The 24,029-nt window shown below is 57.0% G+C and overlaps 1 protein-coding gene and 1 long non-coding RNA gene across 3 annotated transcripts in view; both read right to left on the bottom strand.

Moving 5' to 3' along the window:
• Positions 1-1,709: 1,709 nt before the first annotated feature.
• On the bottom strand, positions 1,710-7,395 carry LOC128777610 (uncharacterized). The gene is made up of 3 exons (XR_008422814.1): positions 5,101-7,395; positions 3,193-3,982; positions 1,710-1,942 (listed from the first exon to the last, which is right to left on the bottom strand). It is a non-coding gene; the product is annotated as an uncharacterized LOC128777610 (long non-coding RNA).
• Positions 7,396-14,567: 7,172 nt separating this feature from the next.
• UNC93A (unc-93 homolog A) overlaps positions 14,568-24,029 on the bottom strand; it is a 36,979-nt gene continuing 27,517 nt past the window's right edge. For both annotated transcript variants that reach the window (XM_053904284.1, XM_019412780.2), the window contains exons 8-9: positions 23,659-23,790; positions 14,568-15,345 (exon numbers count right to left, since the gene is read on the bottom strand). In XM_053904284.1, the coding sequence (XP_053760259.1) occupies positions 15,080-15,345; positions 23,659-23,790 (398 nt within the window). In that variant the 3' untranslated portion in view covers positions 14,568-15,079. The remainder of the gene's footprint in view (positions 15,346-23,658; positions 23,791-24,029) is intronic.

Here is a 24,029-nt window from a genome sequence, read left to right as displayed (position 1 = left end):
GGGGGTATAGTTTTTCCTGTAATGAGGGGAATACACATTTCATACATTTTCGATCCATGTCAGCCATGATTCCTACTCCGTTGCTCATTTCCGCCCCAAATTTCCTCTCTCTTTTTATAAACTCCCATTTATCTGGGTCAGGATCCAAGAGATTTATGGCTAACTTCAGCTTCTCAGTCTTGAGCCCAAACTTTAGTGGCAAATTCTATTCACAATTCAAATAGACATCACCATACCTGACCTTTTACCAGATACACACTAGGCCTTTCTACCTTTACTACGAGTGCTCAAAGCAGCGACTGATTGGTTTAAATCATATAAAACATGTAATAAACTATATGTTTATTTGGACGTTTGCACTCGGAACGGTGACACGTAAGGGGTCCTCGTGGGAACTGGAACGATCGCAATTATAAGGAAATTAATGAAAGACACGAATAACTTCTGTGATCCGAGCAGCCCGCACAGGCAGCGAGCCCTGGCTATTTCCCGAAGGCATCACTTTATGTTCGCTGATGCTCATAATACATAATTGCGATATTAAGATGGGCTCACTGTACTAAGACTTAGGAGGCAAGCAAAGTATCGTGTAATGTGATAAAAACATCACACGCAAATACACATATACATTATAACGTGAAGCTATGACATGAAATTGTTAATTATTTAAGGGCTGTTAATTATTTAAGGGCATTTGCCATTCAGCCAGGGCAGGACCCGAGACACCGGTCAACTTAACCCTGGCAGTTCCGAACTGAGCAATAGCCTGGGCGAAGAGCTTTCAGGGCCCACGGGCTTTATTCTGAAAAGAAGGCGGTAAACATTCTCGCTGAACTTGAAAACACTTTATTGGGAACCACGGTTCTCAGCGTCCCTGGGCAGTCACGCTGATTGGCCCAGGAACGTATCAAGGTAGCAGTAATTACTAATGACGTGCGAACTCCACAAGGTCACTGCGGGGAAATGTTGACGTATATGTGTGTATTGACAGTCGCCATCTCCCGCTTGCATTTCCGCGTGCCCTGTCGCGTGGGAGGCTACGCTTTTCAGGTGCGGCCCGTGGGAGGGGCTCTGTGAGGCGGGCACGTCCCTGACAGGGGGACGGCCACAGACCTACAGACCCTGCAGGCGAGTGAGGCTTGGTGGATAGAGCCCTCTCTGGCCCTCCAAGAGGAAGGTCGGCCTCCACATAAAAACTTCCAGAAGGAAACTGGAGCACGCAGACCTACTCCCCAAGCCGCCCGGGAGAGGGGCACCCGGGAGAGGGGCACCCGCCCACAAGGTGAAGGCCACGTGCTTGTATCTCTGCTAGGAGAGCGCGAGTCCGTTACCGTGAACGTGGCTGGAACGCTCGTAGGGGCAGAGCGAGCCCGCGTGTGCACGGAAGACACCAACACGCATCAAAACATCATCACCGTTGAACCACCGCGTGTGGAGCGGGAACGAGCCAAGGCGGGGCCGACCTGGTCACGTGCAACCAGGGACACACATCGCAGAGCGGGCCCAGGTCTCGCGTCCTCCTCGGCAGAAACCCGGCCGATGTAATCAGGGCAGAGGCCGCGTCTGAGAAGCAGCAGCAACCTGAACTTCAGAAGCCGACTTCAAGCGTGTGATTAGGTCACTGTTATAATTACGGGGTTTTATGATCTCTTGGAGCCTGGTTCAGCCCTGGCCACACTCTCTCCTGGCTTGTGGAGGGAAAGGGCTTCTTTTCCCACACCTTGATGACATTCCTGGGCACACGGGGCCCGCTGGGAGGGAAGCGGGCCAAACACAACTGTTGCCCCCACTGTGGGAACAATGAACCCTCAGAATGGCCCCTGGGATCCCTGCTTCTCCCAGAAGACTCATTCCGGAGCCGGAATTTGTGGGAGGGGACGGCCCCCAGCCTCCGCAGCCCCTCAGACTGCTGAGTCCCACGTTGGTCCTTCCAAAACGGGACCTTGAAGAAGAATCAGGAGGGAGCCCATTGTGTCTATGCACACTGTGTTTGGAGCTCATTCACCGTGTGAGGGACAAACCACCCCCAGCTACCTTCCGTTTGAACCGGACCCGGCTGTAGTATGAAACCATGTGACTGAATGCCATGAATTTCTGTCGTCTTTGAACTGAGAGAGGAAATATTTGGGGGTCGAGGAGAGGGACCCTTCTTGGGTGACCCTGAAATCAGACGCTGCAAAAGCAAACACAGACCCCACCGAGGCAGAGAACCGGTTTCTGTCCACGTCCTTCGGTCTCGGCTTTCGGAACCTCAACGATTAATTTCGAAAGCCTCTGCCCCGCCTTCGTTTGGAATTACTGGAGATTTACCACGCGCAGCCTGTGTGCTCATGTGTCCTGGGTGAAAACAGGGTGTCATCAACTTTTTTTACTATCCACACGGCCTTGCCTCCGGCCATACTCGGAACAGTAAAAACACACCGCCCTGTCATGGATCAAAGAGTCGCGCACACGACAGAAACTTCACACTGCTTCGTGCAGCGATTTTCAGATTTAGAGGCGAGTTGTTCAGACATGCAAGGCACTCCGTTTTTATCAACTAGGAGCGAACGGCTACTGTAGACTCCTGTGTCATTCTACGTGGGCGAAGCCACTTGGTGGCTGACCGTCCCCCTCAACCACCCCCCCCCTTTTTTTTTTAAATAAGTTGTTATTAACTTAAAATCAGAACAGTTTTTAATTATTCTAAATCAGTGCCCGGGCACAACTTTTTATACTGGTGATAGGTTTTGTTTTATCATTAAAGCCTTCAGTTCCCCGGGGGTGAGGCCACACCCGACTCCGCCCGAGGCTTGCATCCAGTGGACAGGAACTGACTTGACGTGAAAATGTCCAGTGTCCCGGGACCGGGGAGCTACATTTGCCGCTTTGCAAACTGCGTATGGAAAGGCAGTAGGTTTTTTTTTTTCCCCCCACTGGAAAGCCTTTGAGATATCACATCTACGTCTGAAGGCCACACTTCTTAGCATGGCATTCAAGGCCTTCGTATGAGTCTTCAGCCGCTGTTCAGCCCGACGCCACTCCCCGCCCGGACTTCCCAACCCCGCCTGGCAGGGTCAGGAGCCGGGTATCCGACCCAAGCCCTAGCTGTGGCCTCAGGGCATCCCGACTTGGTGGCCCTGAGCCCCGCCTTCTCTCCTCACCTGCCCTCCCTTGCTCCCCTCCTCTGGGGCCCACACCCTCCACACCTACCTTGGGGAAAACTGCTCCCTCTGCATCCAGCCGTCTGTGTGCCAGGAGATCCGTGCTCTGCCCCGAGGCCTTGGCGTCCGTCCATCGGGTCTAGGAGAGCACGGGCTGCTCGGTGTGTTCCGGGGGAGCGCCCCCACTCACTATGGGGTGCCGTCGAGCTCTCTCTCTGCCCACGTGTCACAGGATGTTCTCCGGCCTCGAGCACAAAAGCGTGTCGTCAAGCGATACAACCCAGGTGGGCGGGATGCTCGTCCTCCTAAGTCCACCAGGTCTGAGCTGGTGGCCCCGCTGGTCCGAGAGCACACGGCCCCCTGAGCCGTCGGGGAGGGGTGCGTCCCGGGACAGAGGCTCGCGCTGTGGCCCCCTCGGGCTCCCGGGGTGACTTCCGTACGCTCGTCCCCGAGCCCGGCCCTGCTTGCAAGTGGGTGTGCGGTCAGCCTTCGGCAGCCACAGAGCCCAGTCGACGGGGCAGAACTGGAAGCTTCCTTGCTGGTCCCTCCGTGATGCGAGCCTGCTCGCCTCACAAAGAGGGGCACACATCGCCGCAGGGCCTGAGGGACCAGGCCCCATCCGGGTATGGACCTGGGGCTCCTCTGCACGTCCCCCCCCTCCTCCGGAGGACTGTCTTCTTTCTGTGGGGACCACACTCAGCTCAGAGCCCAGTGGCCCCATCAGCCACACACCTGAGGACACAGAGAGGCTCAGGGCAGCTGACAGACGGACGAGAAGAGGCAGGCAGGCTCCTCTGGGGGCCGTCCTGGGACCTTCTTGTACTTCACCCAGGTGGGACCTCAAAATAGACCATTTCCACATAAGAACAGTTGAGTTTCCAAAATGAATCGTTATTGTTTCTTTATATATATATATATATGGAGGTTTATTCATTGTGAGAGAGAAACAGAGACAGAGCATGAGCAGGGGAGGGGGAGAGAGAGAGGGAAACACAGAATTGGAAGCAGGCTCCGGGCTCCGAGCTGTCAGCCCAGAACCCGACGCGGGGCTTGAACTCACGAACCGTGAGATCATGACCTGAGCTGAAGTCGACGCCCAACGGACTGAGCCCCCCAGGCGCCCCTGAATCTTTATCGTTTCTATAAGTCAAGTTTACACCTGAGACCTCAGTTGGCCCCGTCCTTCCCTGGCTGTGTGCTGCCTCCACACCCTCGTTCTGTCCCCCAGGCCCCGAGCACCACACCTGTGGACTTTGGGACACACCCCGGGCAGAATCCGCCCTGCATTTGTATATGAGGTGCCTCCCCACAGGATCTTTGAACTCAGCTCACTCAGGCTTCAGCATCTTATTACTCTGTTGATGAATGTTTAATGTTTCGATGCCAGCTATTTAATTACAGACACTGTTATACCCTTTCAGGACCAATAAATTGCTTCACATGATATATAAAACTGCACAGCACAACAGAGCCCTGGCTAAGCTGTCCCAGGGGAAGGGAAACACTGCTGATTTCCTAATTAGCAAACCAAGAACAAAAGCAATTCATCGTACGTGGCCCAGAAGGCATTTTTCTTTCTGGGTTTGATGTGTTCATTCGTTGTTAATTATTTATCGTTACCCTGCAGCCGTACGTGCTGGGAAGTGGTGTAGAAACCAAGAGTCATTGAGTCTTTCCCCCGACCGTCTTCCCCAGCACCAGATTAAGGTGGGTTTGGTGACGATTTTGAGTCAGGGGCAGAGACAGGGCTGGCCATCCAGACACAAGGAAGGATATCTGGGCCGAAATCGTCTACGCATCCTGAATTTGTTGAATAGTGTACAATTTTCCCCTTCGATTAGAGACATTTGGGTGAGTTTCCCAGCTGTCTGTTCTCTGGGGAAGGTGGCATACAGTCACCTCTCACAAAAGAGACTCTAAGGGCACATGAGCAGAAGAAGGTGGGGTGCACACTTACCAGGTGAAACGTGTTGGCTTCGTCCAAAGTGAGCGCCGAGAGCGAGCGCATTTCCCCGAACTGCTTCTTCGCAGGTTCTTCTCCAGATTTCTCGGTGGGCTCAGTTCTCCCTTGACTTGTGCCATGGGATCCTGTCCTCCTCAGACACGGAAAGGCTTAAGGAAGCCTGGGGGCCTCCCAGGAGCTGACCACACGGACTTTGGATCTTGTGGCTAGAGAACTGGCCGGGAGGCAAACGGGCCACCGCTGCGTTGCTCAGGGACCACTAACACCGCTGCCCCAGGCTGACGCCAATGCCCTCGGGGGCTCGCTGGTCACAGCCCCGGGGCCTCCCTGGTCACAGCTCCGGGGCCTCCCCATGCGGGAGCCAACACCCTTGGGGCTCGCTGATCACAGCCCCGGGGCCTCCCTGGTCACAGCTCCGGGGCCTCCCCATGCGGGAGCCAACACCCTTGGGGCTCGCTGATCACAGCTCCGGGGCCTCCCCGGTGTGTGCTGTTCATGACAGTCTCGCCTCACCTTCAAGGGTGAGCGGTCTTCACACTGGGACACACTTACCTGCTCTGACAGGATCCAGAGGAAGTTAGGTTCATTATGATGCTTAAATCTAGAACTTTGGTGGAGTCCAAGGAAACAGGGAACCGATAAGTAGAATTTTCACTTTTTTTTTTATACCTCAATCCCACCTCCCTCAAGTGAGCATCAAACTCAAACCCCAGGTGGTTGATGGAAAGAGACTCTTCTCTACCACCTACCAGGCCCAAGGGAGAGACGTGTGAGAAACCGCATGGTCTCTGGGAGCCTAGAAATCTTTCCTGCCTTCGAAACATCTTCCCAACCAACAACCAAGCCCTTGACATTTGCCAGCTAACATTCACTGAAAACTCTACCTAGCACAGCACCCGGTTCATTGGAAGGATGGAGAATGGGCTTTTTCTGGTTACCATGACCTCCTCAGTACTTCTTGAAGGACGTTTACAAACATGAAACTTCTGCAACAAAAACTTAATCAAGAGAGAAATACATGTAATTAAGTACAAGAAAAGAATCCATGGTGTGACAATTGTTGCCCTGGAAGGAAGTGATAGAATGTTGCAGGTGTCTGTTTCCTGGTCTGGGTGTTGGCCGTATGGATGTTTTCAGGTCGTAGAATTTTATCAAGCTGTACTTGTGTAATTGTACATTTCCTGTATTTTACATTGTCTTTGTTTTACAAGTCAGTAAAACGTTCCAAAAAAAATTAAGGGCATATATCTCTGTTGACGAGTAGCATTTGGAGTTACCCTCCTCACTTACCCTTTTAGTGGAAAAACAGCCAAGAGTCAAGAAATCAAGTTCTATCCCATTTCTTCAATTAACCAACTCTTTGACCCAGGACAAGTCATTAGAGGCATTAACCTTGCTGATTATTCTTGCTTTTTTTCATCATTACCACACAAGGGATGCGAACTAGAATAATCTTAATGCCCTGTCCTTCCCAACCCCCCAATATTACAGTCCTGCAATGATCCTTCACCCCCTCCCATATCGGGCTCTAGCCACTGCCTCATTTCCCAAGAAACCTCCTGGGAAGGGCTGGGAATCCTTCCTGTCTCCACTTCTCTACTCTTTCTAAGCCACTTGGTTCAAGTCTTCATCCCCAAGACTCCCACTGAGTGGCTCTGCCTTCGCACAGGTGATGCCATTTTGCCAAATCAATGATCTGTCCTCTACTGTATCTGCCCAACACACCCCAGCAGTTGACAAGAGAGCTGAGCGTCTTTGGGACCTGTCACTAACTGGGCTCTGCCATGTCAGTCTCTTGGGGGCACTCATTTGTCCCCACGGTCACTTCCCTTCTGGTCCCTCCTCCGCACCCTGGCCTCTGAAGACGGAAGGTGCAGGGAGTGAGACCGTAGGGCTCTGCTCTGCTCCAGGACCGCTCACTCGGCTAGTCTCCTTCTGCACCATGGCTTTAACATCCTCTCTCTAGGCTGATGTCCCGGTCTCTCTGTCCCTAGGACACCCCCACATTCCAGCCCCAGACGTCTCACCGTTGCCCACCAGAGCCACGTGGATGTCTGAGAGCCTCACGTGTCACGTGCTCAACACCAGGCTCTTGATTTTCTCCTCTGCGAGGCTCCCCAAGTAAGCGGCCATTTGCTTCTCCCACTTATTGGATAAGCCAGGCTCCCGAGTTTTCCTTGGCTCTTTCTCTGCCTCAATACGTCTTGTAGCCTCTGCCCTTAAAGCACGTCCCCGGTCCCACCGGTTCACCTTCTTTCCATTCCCTGCCACCGTGACCGCCTGAGTCCCTCTTGCCAAGGCAATGGCCTGTGACTCTTTGTCTCACCTCTGCACTTACTGTGCCCTCCTACCAGCAGCCAGAGTGAGCCTTTTACAATTAAGTCATATGGCGTCGCTTCTATCTTGTGGGTTCTGTACGGGGGGGAAGAGTGTCCCCCCCACGTTCATGAGCTTCTCTGGAACCAGGGTCATTGAGCCGTGATTAGTTAGGATGAGGTCATGCTGGGGTAGGGTGGGCCCCGGTGTCCTTATCAGAAGAGGAGGAAAGACACAAAGACAGTCACAGGGAGGAGAATGTCCCGAGAGGACAGACTCATGGAAGTTGGCCACGTGAGGTCGGAGGCAGAGACCCGTGTGATGCATCTACGAGCCCGGGAATAACCTGAGACGACAGGAACACCAGGAGCTGGAAGAGGCAGGACGGATGTTCCACTACGGCCTTCGGAGGAACGTGGCCCTGCCCACACCTTGATTTTGGGCTTCCAGCCTGCAGACCGTGACAGGATGAATTCCCACTGTGTTCGCCACTCAAATGTATTTTCATGGACTTCATTACAGAAGCCACAGGAAACTCTTCAGGTTCCCATGTGGCTCACAGTAGAATCCAGTCGAACCTGGTCTGGGGGCCCTACGTGATCTGCTCTGCTATCCGGCCTCGTGCACATCCGGCCTTCCCTCCCTGTGCACCTGTCCCAGCCCCAGGCTGCAGTGGGAGGCTGGCTCCCCTTTACCTAACCGGGCTCCACTCTGCTGAGCGCCTCCCGATGTCCCTCATCACATCACCTCCCCCGGAAGCGGGCACTTCCACCCGAGAAAGAGCGACTTTGCCCCTCAGTTACACCAGCATCGGTCCTGACCCCGTCCTCGAGTGAGTGCATAGACACGTCTAATTTGCTGACCTGAGAATTTCCTGGTGTGACGAGAATTGTTCAGGGCCATTTTCCTGCTTGGGACCTGTTGGGGTCACCGATGGAAGCCTCATGGATCCGGTTCAGGGGCAGGAAATACTTGCTGGGACAGCAGAAATCGAGGTTGTCTTCTCTAAAACTGCCGTGGGACAGAGGTCATGGAGGGAGGTCGGCGAGGGACAGGTGGCGGGAAAGACCTTCAAATGCTGGCACCTGGGGCTCCTCACGTATTTGGAGCATTGAATCAGATCCGTGGCCCCTAGCGTGTTGGAAATGTTCCCAAATCTGCTTTTCTTCAAGGGCATCACCGCCCAGGATTTTGTGGATGGCCCCCAGGGCTCGCCGAGTGGGTGAGCAGATCCCAGCATGCGTGCTTGGCTGTCCAGAGATCCCCCATGGGCCTCACGGTCATAGCTTAATTCTCCACTTGGGTCTCTGAGCACCCGCGGGGGGATAGCTGGACAGAGAGTGGAAGGAGAGAATCCCTCTGTAATGAGGAATGGTTCGTACTATAGGAGACCATCCCGAGGGGAAACACAGATGCAGGTCTGTTCCACGCTTTGCCTTTGAACTCCCCGATAAAGCCTGGCCCTTCCAAAGCGGCTGGTAGGGAGGCCTTCCGTTGTTTTGTTCTGTTTCTGTGAGGAAGTTGGGGGAAAGGGCAAAGGAGCACCTCGCTGGGAGGCAGGGTTTTGTTCTACACCGAACGAGGCACGGGGCGTCGGGAAGGTGCCTGGCCACACTTACAGAGAGGGCCGGGGGGAGCCGCAGGGTGGCCTGGTGAGCACGTGTCAGCACCTTCCAGGGACAGGATGCTCCTCTGCCAGCGTGTGAGGGCGACGGTGGCCACCCTGCCCGCCAGGGGGCGCTGTGTAAGCGCTGTGGCCTGGGCTCCTGCCAGGGCTCCGCCAGCGGCAAAGCGGGGAGCACGCGGGGTCCCACCCACTTGGCTTTCTCGCTCACCGGGCAGTCTGTCCTCATCCGCGCCCTGCAGGCTGATAAGCCCCGTGGGAGGGAGGGACGGGATGGGAGGGATGGGAAATGGCCCGACCGCCAGATTACCTTCCAGCTGTGTGATCTGCCCACATTCTCACCCCCACATGGGAGGGGACAGATCGTTGCAGGTGCCAGCCGGCGTGAAGGAGAGGACAGAAGGCTCCGGGACGCATTGAAAGGGCACCTGACGCAGGCAGGTCGCTGCCTGCGGAGAGCAGGCCGGTTTTACAAGGAAGAAGTGACATCTAAGCTGAACTTTGAGCGCTGAGATAGTCAGCCAGGCAGAGGAGGAGGACGGGTATTTTCATAAAGCCAGCAATGACCACAAAGTCACAGAGATGTAAGAGACAGGGATGTTGATATGTTGATACTTGGGGTGGGGGGGGTGGTCAGGTGAGGTGGGACAAGTTATGGGGAGCCCCGCACCCCAGGTGGGGGCATTGGGGTTTTATCCTGAAGAGAACGGCCATTACTGGTGAAGGGACAGGGACAGTACCGTGTCAACCTTGCACTTCGAGGGACTGTTGATGGGGTCATCCGCCAACAGAGACCACAGGGAGAGAAGGGGTTTGGAAGAGTTCCAGAAAGCAAAATGGACAGGGCTGGTGACTGATGGGGGGTGACAGGTGGGGGTGACGGCAGTGTCGGGGAGGAGCCTGTGGCCGGTGACTCTGCGTGGGAGGGGGACCAGAGCACCAGGGTGGTCCCTGGCAGGGGCCGGACCTCGGGATGCCCGCCTGCCTGCGGGTGGCCGAGGAGGAGGGGGAGCCTCCGAGGGGCTCCAGGCCACCTGGGCGGGGGTTCAGGGCCACTGGAGGCTGGCGGGGGGGAGAGCAAGGGGTGCCGTTCACAGTGAGGGAGTGGCCGAGGCTGGAGGTACCAGTGGCCAAGGTGTGTGTGCTCCTGGGGCCTCAGTGCGCCACGGTGTGGAGTTTCCCTAGGCTGGTTGGCTAAATGTGGGTGGAACTATTATTATCTTTGTGTTGTTTTACGGCATCCCAGGGGCAACGGAATCCTGTGACATCAGATGACTCGAACCACGGTAATAACAGTATCTAATGAATATTTGCAATGAACGAATAAATAATGAGTGAATATTTAGTCCCAGAAATTCTTTAGAAGTCGTCTCCAACTTTAAAAAACGCACTTCACATGCCATGAACTAATTAAGTGAGCACGAAGCGTCAAGGACCCAGAAATAATCTGCTTTAGAAGCAATGCTTGGTTACGGGGCGCCTGGGGGCTCGGCCGGTTGAGCGTCTGGCTTTTGATTTCAGCTCAGGTCATGATCTTGGGGTCCTGGGATGGAACCCCCATCGGGCTCTGCACTGGGTGTGGAGCCTGCTTGGGATTCTCTCTCTCTCGCTGCCCCTTCCCCGCACACTCTCTCTCTCTCTAAAATAATATTAAATAAATAAATAAACAAAAATAAAAGCAATGCTCAGTTAGACTCATATATCAACCACAGAGTCAAACCACAAGGGAGATTTTATTTATTTAATTTTGTCTGTTTGTTTATTTTTGGGAGAGAGAGAGAGAGACAGAGCACGAGCAGGGGAGGGGCAGAGAGAGGGGGAGACACAGAATCGGAAGCAGGCTCCGGGCTCTGAGCTGTCAGCACAGAGACGGACGCGGGGCTCGAACCCAGGTACTGCGAGATCATGACCTGAGCCGAGGTCGGTGGCTTAGCCTACCGAGCCCCCCAAGCGCCCCGTTACAGGGGGAGCCTTTAAAACTGCTCGTACCCGGGCTCCACCCCGGACTGCCCGAAGTCAGGCCCCTGCGCTGGGCCCTGGGCACCTGAGAAGGACTTAGTGCCTTTGGGTCAGAGGTCAGGAAAGACCAAGCCGGATGCCCACGAGTCAGGAGGTCGCGAAATGAGGTCACGCACGTGGAAGGCTTGCGGGGGGTCAAGCGCTCGGTAGTGCTGATCCTGAGGCTGGGGGCCTGCCCTGCCACTCACGGGACACCCGTGCTGCATGGTGCTCTCCCACTGCGTTGGGTTCCGGGGGTCCCTGGTGGGGGTCTGGAGGCCAGCAGACTCGGGAGAGTGAGGCGCCTGCCTGGTCACCTCACCAGAGCACGCGTGCACGGAGACTCCTGGTTTAGCTGGGGTGAGGCGACTGGGACACACTCCGTGACGAGGCCCACATCGCATATATTTTATGCCGACGTTGGAAAGAGAAGGCCAGGCCTCGTGGGTCTGTGAGCTGGAGAGGAAGTGATTCAGCAAGGCAGCGGTGAGCGCCCAGGGACGCAGGGCTTGGGGACATTAGCACACTGTGGGCCAGGGTCGGGGGGGGGGGGGGGGGACAAACGGTCACGTGGTCGGGAAGGGGGCGCAGGGGCTTCTGGGAGGACTCGAGTTGGGGCCAGTGGCCAGAAGTGGGCCTGGAAAGAGGCCCCGGAGGAAGGAGGCTCTCTGGGTTTGATTTCGACGTGAGGCCAGAAGTGGTGAAGTCCGTCGGTATTTCTTCTCTGGCTCGGTCACTTGCTGACCAGCGAAATGGCTTGTGTGCTGTGAACTCCCTGAATAACCCAGGTTGGAGTGGACCCCGATCCAGCCCCCTTCGGGCGTAGGGTAGGATCTCCGAAGGCCCCGGGCCCTGGCTCTGGAGGAGAAGGCTCTAGGCTCCCGCAGCAGAAAGTGACCCAGCCGTCCCCGAAGCCCGCGCCCTGGGCGTGCTGGCTCCCCGAGCCACCTGTGCACAGGACCCCATTCGGACTGCAGGCCCTCTGCTCCGTCAAGGGTCGCGGCGATCAAACCGCCATAAAACACACGCGGAGGTCCGTCAGACCGGGTCTGCCGTGCCTGCCCCCGGTCTCCACTGGGGGACCCGCATGAACACCCACCCCTTTACATTTTAGGACCTGGAAAATGATTCTCTGTGAAAACACTGACAAGGCCCCTTTTATCAAGTAGTGATGATTATATAATGTCTTTTTTTTTTTTTTTTTTAATTGCCTTGGCTGCCAGGACGCTTGGGCTCATTTTTGTAAATCGCAGGAACTCCCTACCGGCTGCAAGCCTAGATTTTTTAAGACATTTACTTTCTCTTTATTAGGTGCTTTTAACTTTCCTATTTCTACCTTTGCCATTTTATTTTAGATTTATCTCCGGTTTCAGGAAGGTTTTTAATCATACATTGTGACATATATACATTCATACGTTCTATAGTTGTTGAACCTCACCCCCTTCAGTTACTCTGAGCGAGCAGTAAAATTAGGTATTTGTTGCTGAGCCCTGGGAGTCGGGCCAAGCGATTTATGGTTGTTGGATCAGATCAGTCGAGGTTTGTAATAACGCCACGGAGTCTAGGGTCGCACGGGCAGGGCTGTCTTTTAACCTCAGTCCGGGGAGGAGGCGGGGACACCCCGTTGTACACGGAGTTTCACAACAACACCTTGTCCGGATTCCGGGAAGCGGGGAGATCTTCACCGTACAAATGGAAGACTGAGAGCGAGACTCAATCACTTCCCTTCTGCTACAATCCAGGCTTCCCGCTGGCACGGGCGAGGCAGGAAGTGCTCGTCTGACCGAGGCCACTGGCCACCCATCCTTCACCCGCCGGCCAGGCCCCACAGCTGGGCGCAGGGTCAAGCTCACCAACTCTTCTCATCAGACTGTTCGGAGCGGGGAGAGAGAAGAGAAGGCGGTGATGGTGTAGGAGGCGATGTTCGGGGAGACCCGATGTCCAGCCAGGCGGCTCGTTTGGCGGATGGGAGAGAGCCGCTTGCCCAGAGCCTCCGGGAGCACCGGCCGGCCGCCCCGGACCACAGCCCGTGTCCGCGGCAGCGCTGACCTGTGGGCCTCTGTCACTGCATCAACAATGGCAAACGAGGTCAGGGCCCGTGGGACCCCTCAGCCTCTTTCAAGGCCAGCGAGAACCCTGCTGTGGGGGTGCCGGGGGACACCGTGCCCTCAGCCCTTACTGAGAGAGCCTTTGCTCCCCGCGTTGGGACCAGGCTGGCCTTGGGGCCCCAAGTTCCAGACCAGGCCCCTCAGCCCACGCTCCCCTCATCTTCGAGTGCCCAATGGATCAGGAAGGGGCTGGCACCCCGAGCGACAGAGCAGAGCATCCAGCCTTTGCTGTTTAAGCCAGACACTCGACAGCAAGCTGCCCAATGTCACCAATCACCAAGGGCACCTCCCCGGCCTTCGAAAATAATAATTAAAAAATAAGTAAAATAAAACGAGACAAAATAAGATAAAGTAACATAAAATATCAGGCTTGCCTGCATCCCCCCTGTGTCTGGGCTTTGCTGTGGGGTGCCAGTTTGGACAGGTGCCTCTCCAGGTCTCTCCAGGGCTTTGCACAAACTTCCGGCTCTGCTCTCAGCCTGGGGTGGGGGTGGGGGGTGCTTTCCTGTTGACCGTTGGCCCAGGGCACGCTTCTCAGTGTCATCTATGTCTCAGCAGACGCCCGGTGGGGTCAGGACGATGTGGCCCGTTTTTTTCCAGGATAATCTTCCAGGGCGCCTCTGGAAGGTAGGAGGGATTCCTAAGAGAGTTGGGGTGTCTCCCTCTCAGAGGCCCTGAGCCGAGAGAGAAACCGAAGATCAGTTCCACACCGGCCTGTCTTACCTGATTTGCATCCAGGAACGCCACAGGGTTTATTTACGGAAGCCCCAGCCTCCAAGGTGGAGGGGACCGTGCCTGTCATGAGCTGGGTGCGTTGGTGTGGAGGGGCCGGAAGATTCTCAAGGTCGCAGAGGCGTGTGAGCAAAGGTCTGGAACAAGATGTCCGGGAGAGGAGCCTGGCGGTCTCCTTGGGACAGGACTCAACTCGCCTCATTGAGATGGGGAGCCATGGAAGGGTTTTCAACAGAGGTTAGACCTGATGGGGCTCCGCTGAAGGTCTGGAAGAGTGCCAGGCTGCAACGGAGGCTGGGGCCTGGGTGGGGGGTGCCAGTTTGTGGGGAAGTGGGAGGGGCTTCACGGGAAGTGGAGGGAGAAGCCTGGGCAAAGAGCAGGTGCCTTGGGGTGAAGGGGGCAAGGGTGACAAACCCCAGGACACCGTCAGAGGGGCCAGAGGGCTCTGAGAGCCTGGAAAAGGGAGAGGCTCAGCTGGGGGCAGAGGCCAGCGTTAGCAGCTTGTTAAAGACGACGAGGGTGGGAATAGAGGGAATAGACCGTTGGTGGATGCGGGTTCTGATCGGAAGGTGCGTGTGTAACAGCTGTCTTACGCGTTCTAGTCTACGGCGGGCTCACTCACTTGGTGACTGGTGTGTGTGTGCTCTACTGAGTATTTAGAGTAAAAGTGTTTGCACAGAAGATAAGTCCATGATGTAGTTGCGTTTATTTAGAAACTCATCGTCTATAAGCTTCAAGAGACGTAAACTCTTGCCTGGCTTTGTCGCTCACTGACTCCGGGAGGGAGTCGGCGGGCTTGCCTGGACATCCCATTTGTAAAACGACGGTGTTGGACTCCCTACGTCCACATCCTTCCAATTCTCACGAACGACCACAACAGCGAGTACGACAGAAGCAAGTACAGTGGTTTGTTGTATCTAAGCAAGTTCCCGTTGGCTGATGATACACCGGACTTTCTTCCTTTGTGAGATGAATGGATCCCTTTACATTCCCTCTCGATCTCTGTGAGCGACAGGGTGGATGGAACACTTATTAGAATCGAAAAAAAATCACACAAAACCATGTGACGGTGTGATGTCTTCAGGACGGCTCGGTGTCGCTGTCGTAGTTGAGAAGAATCGATTATAAAGTCTGAGGCACTTCAGATGGAGCTCTCCTGGGGACGCGGGGCTCCCGGGCCTGGTGCGCGTCTCTTTCACATGGCTGTCTCCGTTTCCTCCCCCTCTGCTGGCTTTGCCTGCTCCGCAGCGGCTGGCCTGGCCACCTTCTTGGCCTCCAGATACTCCACGGTCCCGTAGGCCAGCATGGCCAGACTCAGGACCCCCAGCAGGATGTAGAGTTTGACGTTGACACACAAAAATGTGCTGTATCCAAAGGCGATGACGAAGCCTAGCGATTCCCATAGGCGGTAGTTCGCAAAGGCAGCCTCCTTGTTCTTCTCAAACAGAACGCCATAAAGAGCTGTGGGGGAGACACGGGCATGAACACGTTGCTTCAAAACCTCAAACGATTGCTTTCAGCTATTGCTGAAAACGGTGGCTTTCCTGCTGCCCAATTTTCTCAACAAAATCAGGAATTTTCTCTTCGTACCAAAACCGGAATTATTTCACGATGGGGACTTTGCCAAGTCAGGCGACACATCGTTGGCAGTGAGGAAGCATCGTATGTAAAGGAAACACAGAATTCATGCGACGTTAGCACTGGTGGGAACTCGGGTCAAGCCGTCACTCGGTGGGTGACTACGTGGGAAAGGAAAAGGTGAGCTTGGAGGCCTGACCTGTGTGCCACACGAGGCACGACCACTCCCTGGGGTCCCAAGCAAAGACGAACGCCGTGAGGCTCCTCTCCAGGATATCCAGAACCGTCTCGACGGTTCCCTGCCTTATCTCTCGTCAGCTCCAGACCTGTTTCCTCCTCTCTTGTCTTACCTGCTCCGTGTTACCCCACACTGCCGCTACGGCCATCTTTCTACAGTGTAAACGTGTCATATCCCTCCCACACCGGTGCCTTCAGTGGCCCCGCCTGGCTTTGGGGTAGAACAAATATCTCATCAGGGGGGCAGATGCTGCTGTCACCTGGCCTTGTCCCAGCCCAGCACCACCTGTCGCTGTGGAGCGTGCCCCTCACTCCGGCCCCACTGCCAGGCTTCTATGCCTCGTGCCCTTGCACGTGGCCGGCCAGCAGCGGCACGCCTCTGATTTTTCGGTCAAGTTCCCCACGAGGCCATCCTGCCCAGCGTCTCATCCTCATCACAGTAATTCCAGCGCTCTCAAAGTGTCAGTAAAAGTACTCGTGGAATGGCCAAGTGGACCCGTGGATGGACGGCGACTTCATGAAGCGAGTAGGGAACCAACAGGTAAAACACCGAGCCCACGTCCCGCGGGGTTGCTGCGCCATGTCAGAGACCCGATGCGCTCGCTGGGAGGATAAATAGTAACACAAGGAAACGGGGGCGGGGGCGGGGGCGATTCCAGGACAAGAGCTGCCTCTTCCTCTTCGTTCCTTCTGGTTATTGCCCAGAAGTCCCCCACCCCGGGTGGGAGTGGAGGTAACACAGGACGTGTAACCAGAGTAGAAAGCGTGAGACAATAAGTAGACCAACGTGTCAAGTGTAGTCCTGTAGCTCGGGTAGGATGAACGGACTGCCCTCTGCCCCCAGCCTCAGTGGGGCCAGACGTGATCTGCGCCTGTTATTCCTGGGGACAGCGGGAGTCTGGGAAGTCGTGGGGACTTTCCTGGGACCGTCCTTTCCTTCTTGCACGGCGGGCAGCTGTGCACGGTGGGAGAGAGAGCACACACGGAACTCTCACACAGCTCCCTTCCCCGGCTCCCCTCCTTCCCTTGCCCTTTGCCCTACATTCTGCAGGGGAGGGATGGAGGGAAGAGAGGCCCTCCAGCACCGCGGGGAAGGTCGGGGGCCAGCAGCAAGGTTTCCTGTGGCCCTGCCTGTGAACATCAACACCCAGAAGGTTTTTCTTGGCATCTGGTTACTCTGCTGTCCACCTATCACGGGAGGGACTCAGGAGGGCAAGGCCACCGGCACGATACAACGTGAGAGGCACATTATGAACAACATACGTGTGTTTGGGACAACAGGAGGCTGTTTGGAAGGCTCAGAGGAGGTGCCCTTGTGGTCCGGGTCTGCGAGGCGTCCATCTTAGTACAAGTTCACCCACAAAGAGAGTCTGATAACAAGACCTGGGAGTTAGCAGATCCTCAGAGTATTTTGAAGATTTCTCATCTTCCTATGGATGGTCAACAGATTCAGGAAATGTGCCCGTCACTCATCCTTAGGCAAATGCAAATCAAAACCGGGATGAGATATCATCTCACGCCTGTCGGAATGACTAAAACCAACAACACAAGAAAGCACAGGTGTTGGCGAGGATGTGGAGAGAAAGGGACCTTTGTGCGCTGTTGGTGGGAAAGCAAACTGGTGGGGCCACTATGGACAACAGTGTGAGGTTCCTCAGAAGTTAAAAATAGAACTACCTCAGGGCGCCTGAGTGGCTCAGCGGGTTAAATGTCCGACTCTTGGTTTCGGCTCAGGTTATGATCTCACGGTTCATGATATCAAGCCCCAACATCGGGCACAGAGCCTGCTGGATTCTCTCTCTCCCTCTCTCTCTGCCCCTTCCCCGCTCGCTCTCTCTCACTCCCTCTCTCAAAAGTAAGTAAACATTAAAAAAAGATAGAACTACCCTATGATTTAGCAATTGCACTGCTTGGTATTTACTCGAAGGGTATAAAAATACCGATTCAAAGGGATACAAGCACCCCGACGTTTATGGCAGGATCATGCACAAGAGCCAGATGACGGAAGCAGCCCAAATGTCCACTGACTGACAAATGGATAAGGAAGATGTGGCATGTATACAATGGAATATCAATCAGTCATAAAAGGACGAAGTCTTGCCATTTACCACGACACGGATGGAACTAGGGTGTATTACGCTAAGTGAAATAAGTCAGTCACAGGAAGACAAATACCATAGGACTTCGCTCGTAGGTGGAATTTGAGAGACAAAACACACAATCATAAGGAAAAAAGAGAGAGGAAAACCGAGAAACAGACTCTTACCTACAGAGAACACACTGATGGTCACCAGACGGGAGGTGGGGGGTGGGGGGAGTAGGAAGGAAATCCAAGTCTGAGACACCAGGGCTGTGAGTGGCAGGTGTTTCCATGTTCCATGGCCAACAGGTATGGTGGCCCCCTTACTAGGTACAGCGCCAGAGCAAACACACCCCAATTTCATGAATATTCTAGTGACACGGCCACTCTGACTTTAAGCTAATGTGTTTGTCTGGAGGTTGGCATCTTTAGATTTCAAGATTAAATTTGAGTCTGGCGGGTCCAGGCTGACCGCCTATCAAGGTTCTTCTCATCCTCAGTGACTGATGTGATGAGAAAAGCACTTTATTCTGGAGGCTTCCTCCCCCAGAGCCATAACTCCAGCCTAATCATGGGAAACATCTGATAACCCCAAATAAGAGATAGGCTACCAAATGCCTGACCGGTATTCTTCCGAATTGTCAAGGTCATGAACAACAAGGAACAATGAGAAACTTTCACAGATCAGACAAAGGAGATGTGGCAACTCAACGCGATAGGTGCCCTGGATGGGACCCTGGGTGGGGGCCTGGGTGGGGGCCCCGGGTGGGGGCCTGGGTCAGGCCACGGGAGGACCGTGGATGACTCTGGATGGGACCCTGGTTGGGGGCCCTGGGTGTGGCCTCTGGGTGGGACCCTGGAGCACACAAACTAGAGAAAACCAAATAAAGTCTAGAGTTTAGTTGACTCATGTACCAACATTACTTTCTTAGTTTTGACAAGTGTTACCACGATTTTGTAAGATTAGCGTTAGGGGAAACTAAGTCAACGGTATACGGGAACTCTCCAGACTGTCTTTGCAACTTCTCTGTGAGCTCAAATGATTCCAAAATAAAAAGGTTACTTAAAAAGAAAAGGAGCCTTTCTGCCAGCCCCATCCCGCCCCAGGAAGGCGCCGGTGGGTGGGCGCGGGCAGAGGCTGACTCCTGTCCTCGCATGAGGCGTGAACGGGTCCTCGGGCCGTCTTGTTTGCTTGGAAAAGACAGGTTAAGTGAACTGGGCACATAAGAGCTCACGTTTTCTGTGTTCATCAACCCAGAACAGCCCTTTGGGCGGCTAGCAGGGCGAGGGAGTATTTTTAGCCCAGACGTTCTGAATCTCAAATGCAGCGCACTGGTGTGTGAGGGTTGTTATAGCAACGGCACCTGTCTTTCCTGAACCGTCAGGGCGAATGAACAGACGGGAACAAGTGGCCCAGATCGAAGGTTCTGCGGGAGCCTCTGGAGCCCCGGGGGATGTCCAGCGTCGGGCTGCACAGCCCCGCTCCCGGAGGGAGGCCGGGTGGGCCAGGCATCTGGTTTATTCTGCGTCAGTGTTTGAATTGGGAAGCGACGGCGAGAACACAGAACCGCATGCTGCCTCACGGATCGGGAAAGGACGGGCTCGCCTCACGTATCGTCTCAAACGACAGACACACGTCCAGGGACAAGATGAGAAGTCCAACTCGCTCTTTCAAAACACAAGAGAGAGCTGCTCTTGGCGGGGGCCGTGGCGGCAAAAGCTGACCAAACTTCCAGCCTTCATACACACAAAGACCGCGGGGACGCTCCGTGCTGCCCGGCCATGAGTTCTAGGCCAGCCTGGTGGAGTCAGCCTGCAGGGGACTCGGGGAGTGAACCATCGCTCCCCGCTGAGGCCCCTGCGAGCTCAGACTCCAAAAGAAAGTCTTAAATCATGAAAAGAACAATTTTCCCCCGCAACCAGTCTCTCCTTGAAAAAAAAAATAAGTTTGTGCCTGTGCAAGAAGACGGAAATAGCTCATTTTAACTCAAGGCAGTCCTTCCTCCGGCCATCCACCCGGCCAGAACGTCCCGCTCACCCGCGAGACCTCGCCTGACGTGGTCTGAACAATCGGGACGAGGCTCGGCCTCAGTCTCCCGCGTCCGAGGCCGGGAAAGGAGGGCGAGAGCCGCGATTCCCGTGTCTCGGGGGGGAAAGAAAGCCAAGCATTTTTGCCCCAGTCGCCTGAAGCAGCTGGAGGCTTACCGTAAGGAGTGTCACGCGGCATGCGGCCCCTCCCCCGGTCCCTCGCCTGACCTTTAACGTGCAGACACGAAGAAAGTCCCGAGGGGTCAGAGACGCCCGCAAGCTGGCAGTAACACGCCCGCAGTCGCCCACCCCTGCGTGCGGGTTCGCTGGGTGACGTGACCTGTCCCTGGTTTACAACTCGGGACCGCCAAGAACGCTAACGCCAGTGTCTGTGCGTCCTTCCTTCACCGGCGCTATGGGGACAGTAGACAGGCCGTGAAGCCCGAAGCCCTTAAACGCAGCAGGGTCCGCTCTGTCCGAAGACGTTTTTCCGCTGCCCTGTGAGCTGACAAGCACACAGGTCGTAAGGAAGGGGCCACCGCGGGGTCCGGAGGCCGTGAGGGCCGAGGTCGTGGCCGCAGGGGCAGCAGCCGGCCTCCTGCCCTCGAGGAGTCAGAGGATGGGCCCGACTGAATTTCTAGCCCCCTGCTGTTTCCTAGGTCAAGGCTGGGTGGTCGCATCTCTAGGGGAAGCGGCTCTCTTCCTGGCCAGTCCTGGGCCCCTGACACCCCTCCCCATCCCAGGCTGTAGATGGGTCTGTGGGAAACTCGGCTGTCATTTTCACCCACTCCCCAAATCTAAGACCGCGGTCATGTGGCTTCCACCCCTGCCGCCCACGCCCCTGCTTCCCTCTCCCGTCCCGGCGGTGCCTCCCAGGCCCCTCGGCTCTGGCTCATCCCATCACCGCCGACAGCTGACACGGGAGCCCCCCTGACGCCCCAATCGCTCGGCTCCGGCTGACTCCCACATCAGGCCTCCCTGGGGGCTGGTCGAGCCCCCTGCTCAGATCTCCACGGGGCCTCCTTGGCCACCTGCTGGGCTCCAGCCACTCACTGTGCAGCCGGACCCGCCCCCGCTGCCCCTGTCACCTGCAAGGTGACCTTCGCTTCCCTCCCACGGGGGGTCCTCCTGCTCAGCGGGAGTGAGACCCTCCGTGCACAGCCTCCCGCCCGGAAGCCTTACGACCAACGGCCCAGCACGGCGCGCCCCTGAAGTCAGGGCCAGGCCCTTGGACCCCTGTGCCACGATGGTCCCCTCCTCTGCTGTGTGTCTCTCGCCACCCATCCCTGTGGGGCCTCGCATCCTACAGACACCCATCACCCTCAGCCCGACCTCTGGTGGCCTCTGTCTCAGGCTGCACCCTGTGTGACCTGGCAAGTGCCGTGTCACTGCCTCCTGGCTTGTGTGTGTGGGTGGCCAAGCCTCGGGGACACCAGCTGGCTCTGCACTCGCTCCCGGCCGACTCCAGAGATGGTCTAAAGGAACGGCCGGGGCTCTGGGTGGCAGCTCCAGGCCTGGGCCCCAGTCCTAACTCTGCCCTCGGGGCCCGGCCCTTGCATGTGACCTTGCCTTTCCGCTTTGCCCCCCCCCCCCCCGGCTCCCCGAGTGTGGGTGACAGTGAGCCTGCCCGTGGGCTCTGTCCCTGAGTGCCTTCCCAGCATCTAGCATGCAGTATAGCTCACTAAAGTGGCCTGTCCTGGCTGTCCCCGCTGTCCCTGCTGTCCCCTGCTGTCCCCGTTGTCCCTCACTGTCTCCCGTGGTCCCCGCTGTCCCCTGTTGTCTCTGCTGTCCCCTGCTGTCCCCCACTGTCCCCGCTGTCCCCGTTGTCCCCACTGTCCCCTGCTGTCCTCGCTGTCCCCCACTGTCCCTGTTGTCCCCCACTGTCCCCTGTTGTCTCTGCTGTCCCCTGCTGTCCTCGCTGCCCCCCACCGTCCCCTCTGTCCCCATTGTCCCTGCTGTTCCCGCTGTCCCTTGCTGTCCCCTGCTGTGCCCGCTGTCCCCCACTATCCCTGCTGTCCCCCACTATCCCCTGCTGTCCCCGCTGTCCCCCGCTGTCCCCGCTGTCCCCGTTGTCCCTGTTGTCCCCTGCTGTCCCCACTGTCCCTGGCCAGCTCTCTGTGAGAACTCTGCTAACTCCTCTCCTCGGGGTGACAAGTCCTCCTGTGGATCTTTATTCTGACTTCCTTCCTGTGGTTCCCAAAGGGCGGCTGTCCTCGGAGACAGGGGGACACCTCTGTGCTCCTGTCCCCCTGTTCCTCGTCCTCATGCCCTCATTCAGCCGCCTTCCCCTCTGCTGGCCCTTCCCTCACTCTTCCCCTGAGTCGGATCTAGACGCATCCTCGTGAGTGTGGACCTTACACAGAAGCACCTGTCAGTGCTGAGAGCCCCCACCCGCGTCCTCTCTGTGTCTGTGCCCCCCGCCGTGTGTCTGCCCTTCCCCCCCATCCTGGGACGCTGCTCCCGAGGCCACAGGCCCTGCCCACCCGCTGGCCCGGCGGCTCCCGCACGCTGTGCATTCTGTCCGGAAGCTTGGCCTCCTCACCTTCCCTCCCCTCCTGCTCTGCGCAGCCACGGCCGCCTCCTCCGTGCAGCTCTGTGCTGTCTTTCCCGAGTTAACGCCGCAGACGTCCGTCCCTCCGTAACCTGACGGGGCCGGCCTCGTCCTTCCCGGGGTGAGCGCTTTCTGCTGAGCGAAGCTGGACCCTCCCCGGGCAGCCTGGTCCCCGTCGGCCCCCAGCCTCTCCACTCCACCACCCGGCATCCTGGCCCAGCTGTCCCCTCAGCGTGTCCCATCCTCTGTGGCCACCACACCTGTGTCCCCCAAATTCATAGGTTGACCCCTAACCCCGAGGTGACGGTGTCAGGAGGTGGGGCCTCTGGGGGGCGATTCGGTCACGAGGCGACTCCTCGTGAGCTGGACCTGTGTCCTTATGAGGGGTCTCCAGAGAGCCCCCCTGTCTCTTCTGCCACGTGAGGACACAGCTCTCTGAACCAGGAAGCGGCCTCCGCTGTCTTGGTCTCAGACTGGCAGGCACAAGACTGCGAGGGGTGGACGTCTGCTGCTCACGAGCCCCCACTCTGCTCTGTGGCATCCCTCCCGAGCTGCTCTGGCCTCCCCCTGCCTCCCGAGCTCCCCTGGCCTCCCCCGGCCTCCCCCTGCCTCCCGAGCTCCCCTGGCCTCCCCCGGCCTCCCCCTGCCTCCCGAGCTCCCCTGTCCTCCCCCACCTCCGTGGTCTCCCCGGCCTCCCCCTGCCTCCTGAGCTCCCCTGGCCTCCCCCACTCCCCTCACCCCCCCGGCCTCCCCCTGCCTCCCAAGCTCCCCACCCCGCTGACACCGCAGCTCTATCTGGGGACAATCAGCCGGGGCCTGGCTCAGGCGTGACCTCCAGATGCAGCCCCCACTGACCGCCTCCCCACCCCCGACTCCGTTCTCCCAGAAAGCAGAACCCGCAGTCCCAGTGCCCTTGCTTGGAGGCTGTCACGGTAACCTGCCAGCTCGTCCACCGCGGGTATCACACAGCCATCTCCCCATCTGGACCGAGGCCGCCTTGAAGGCCTCTCCAGCCTCCTGGGCCCGGCACCGGGCACGCTCCTCAAGCAGAAAGCCGGGGAGGGACCACCACTCTTAGAAGGGAAGGGAGCTGTACCCTTGGGTGATTCTCGTCTTTTGCACCTCGGGTCTGAACCGACGCTCAGAGGAAGTCCCTCAAGTCCACGGAAAGAACCTGGAGCGGGCCTCCCACTACCCCCCCGCCGGGCACGTCATCTCCCCAGGTGGCCCCGGCCGCGGGGTCCTCTGCCACCGCCTGCCCCCCACGGCCGGGCCAGGCGGGAGACGCGGGGGCGCTCACCGTTGTTCTGCGTCTGCCAGACGGCGTCGGACACGCCCCAGAGGCCAGAAAACACGAAGAACACGGCCAGCTGGCGGGGGTGAGGCTCCCACAGCAGGAGGGCAATTATGCAGCACAGGTGGGTCACCGCCCCTGTGGATGCAGAGGGGAAACCGCCGGGAGTGAGGGCTCCGAGTGGTTCCGGAGTCTCCCTTTGCCGCACTGTGTAAACGTTTCCTGGGAATGCCCCAGACCCACGTCCTCGCGTGGATTCTGACACCGGCCGGGCCGGCTGGCCTGCGTGTGTGCCCTCCAGAGTCCAACTGCCACGTGCCCAGCAGGGTGACCCCTCTGCTCACCGCAGGCCTCCCCTGCGTCAGGCACCGTGCGGG

This window comes from Panthera pardus, unplaced genomic scaffold, assembly GCF_024362965.1.
Source record: "Panthera pardus isolate Hobbes unplaced genomic scaffold, ASM2436296v1 HiC_scaffold_17, whole genome shotgun sequence".
Taxonomy (NCBI): domain Eukaryota; kingdom Metazoa; phylum Chordata; class Mammalia; order Carnivora; family Felidae; genus Panthera; species Panthera pardus.
The sequence above is the reverse complement of the archived record's forward strand: the minus strand, read 5'-3'. Positions and strand labels throughout refer to the sequence as shown.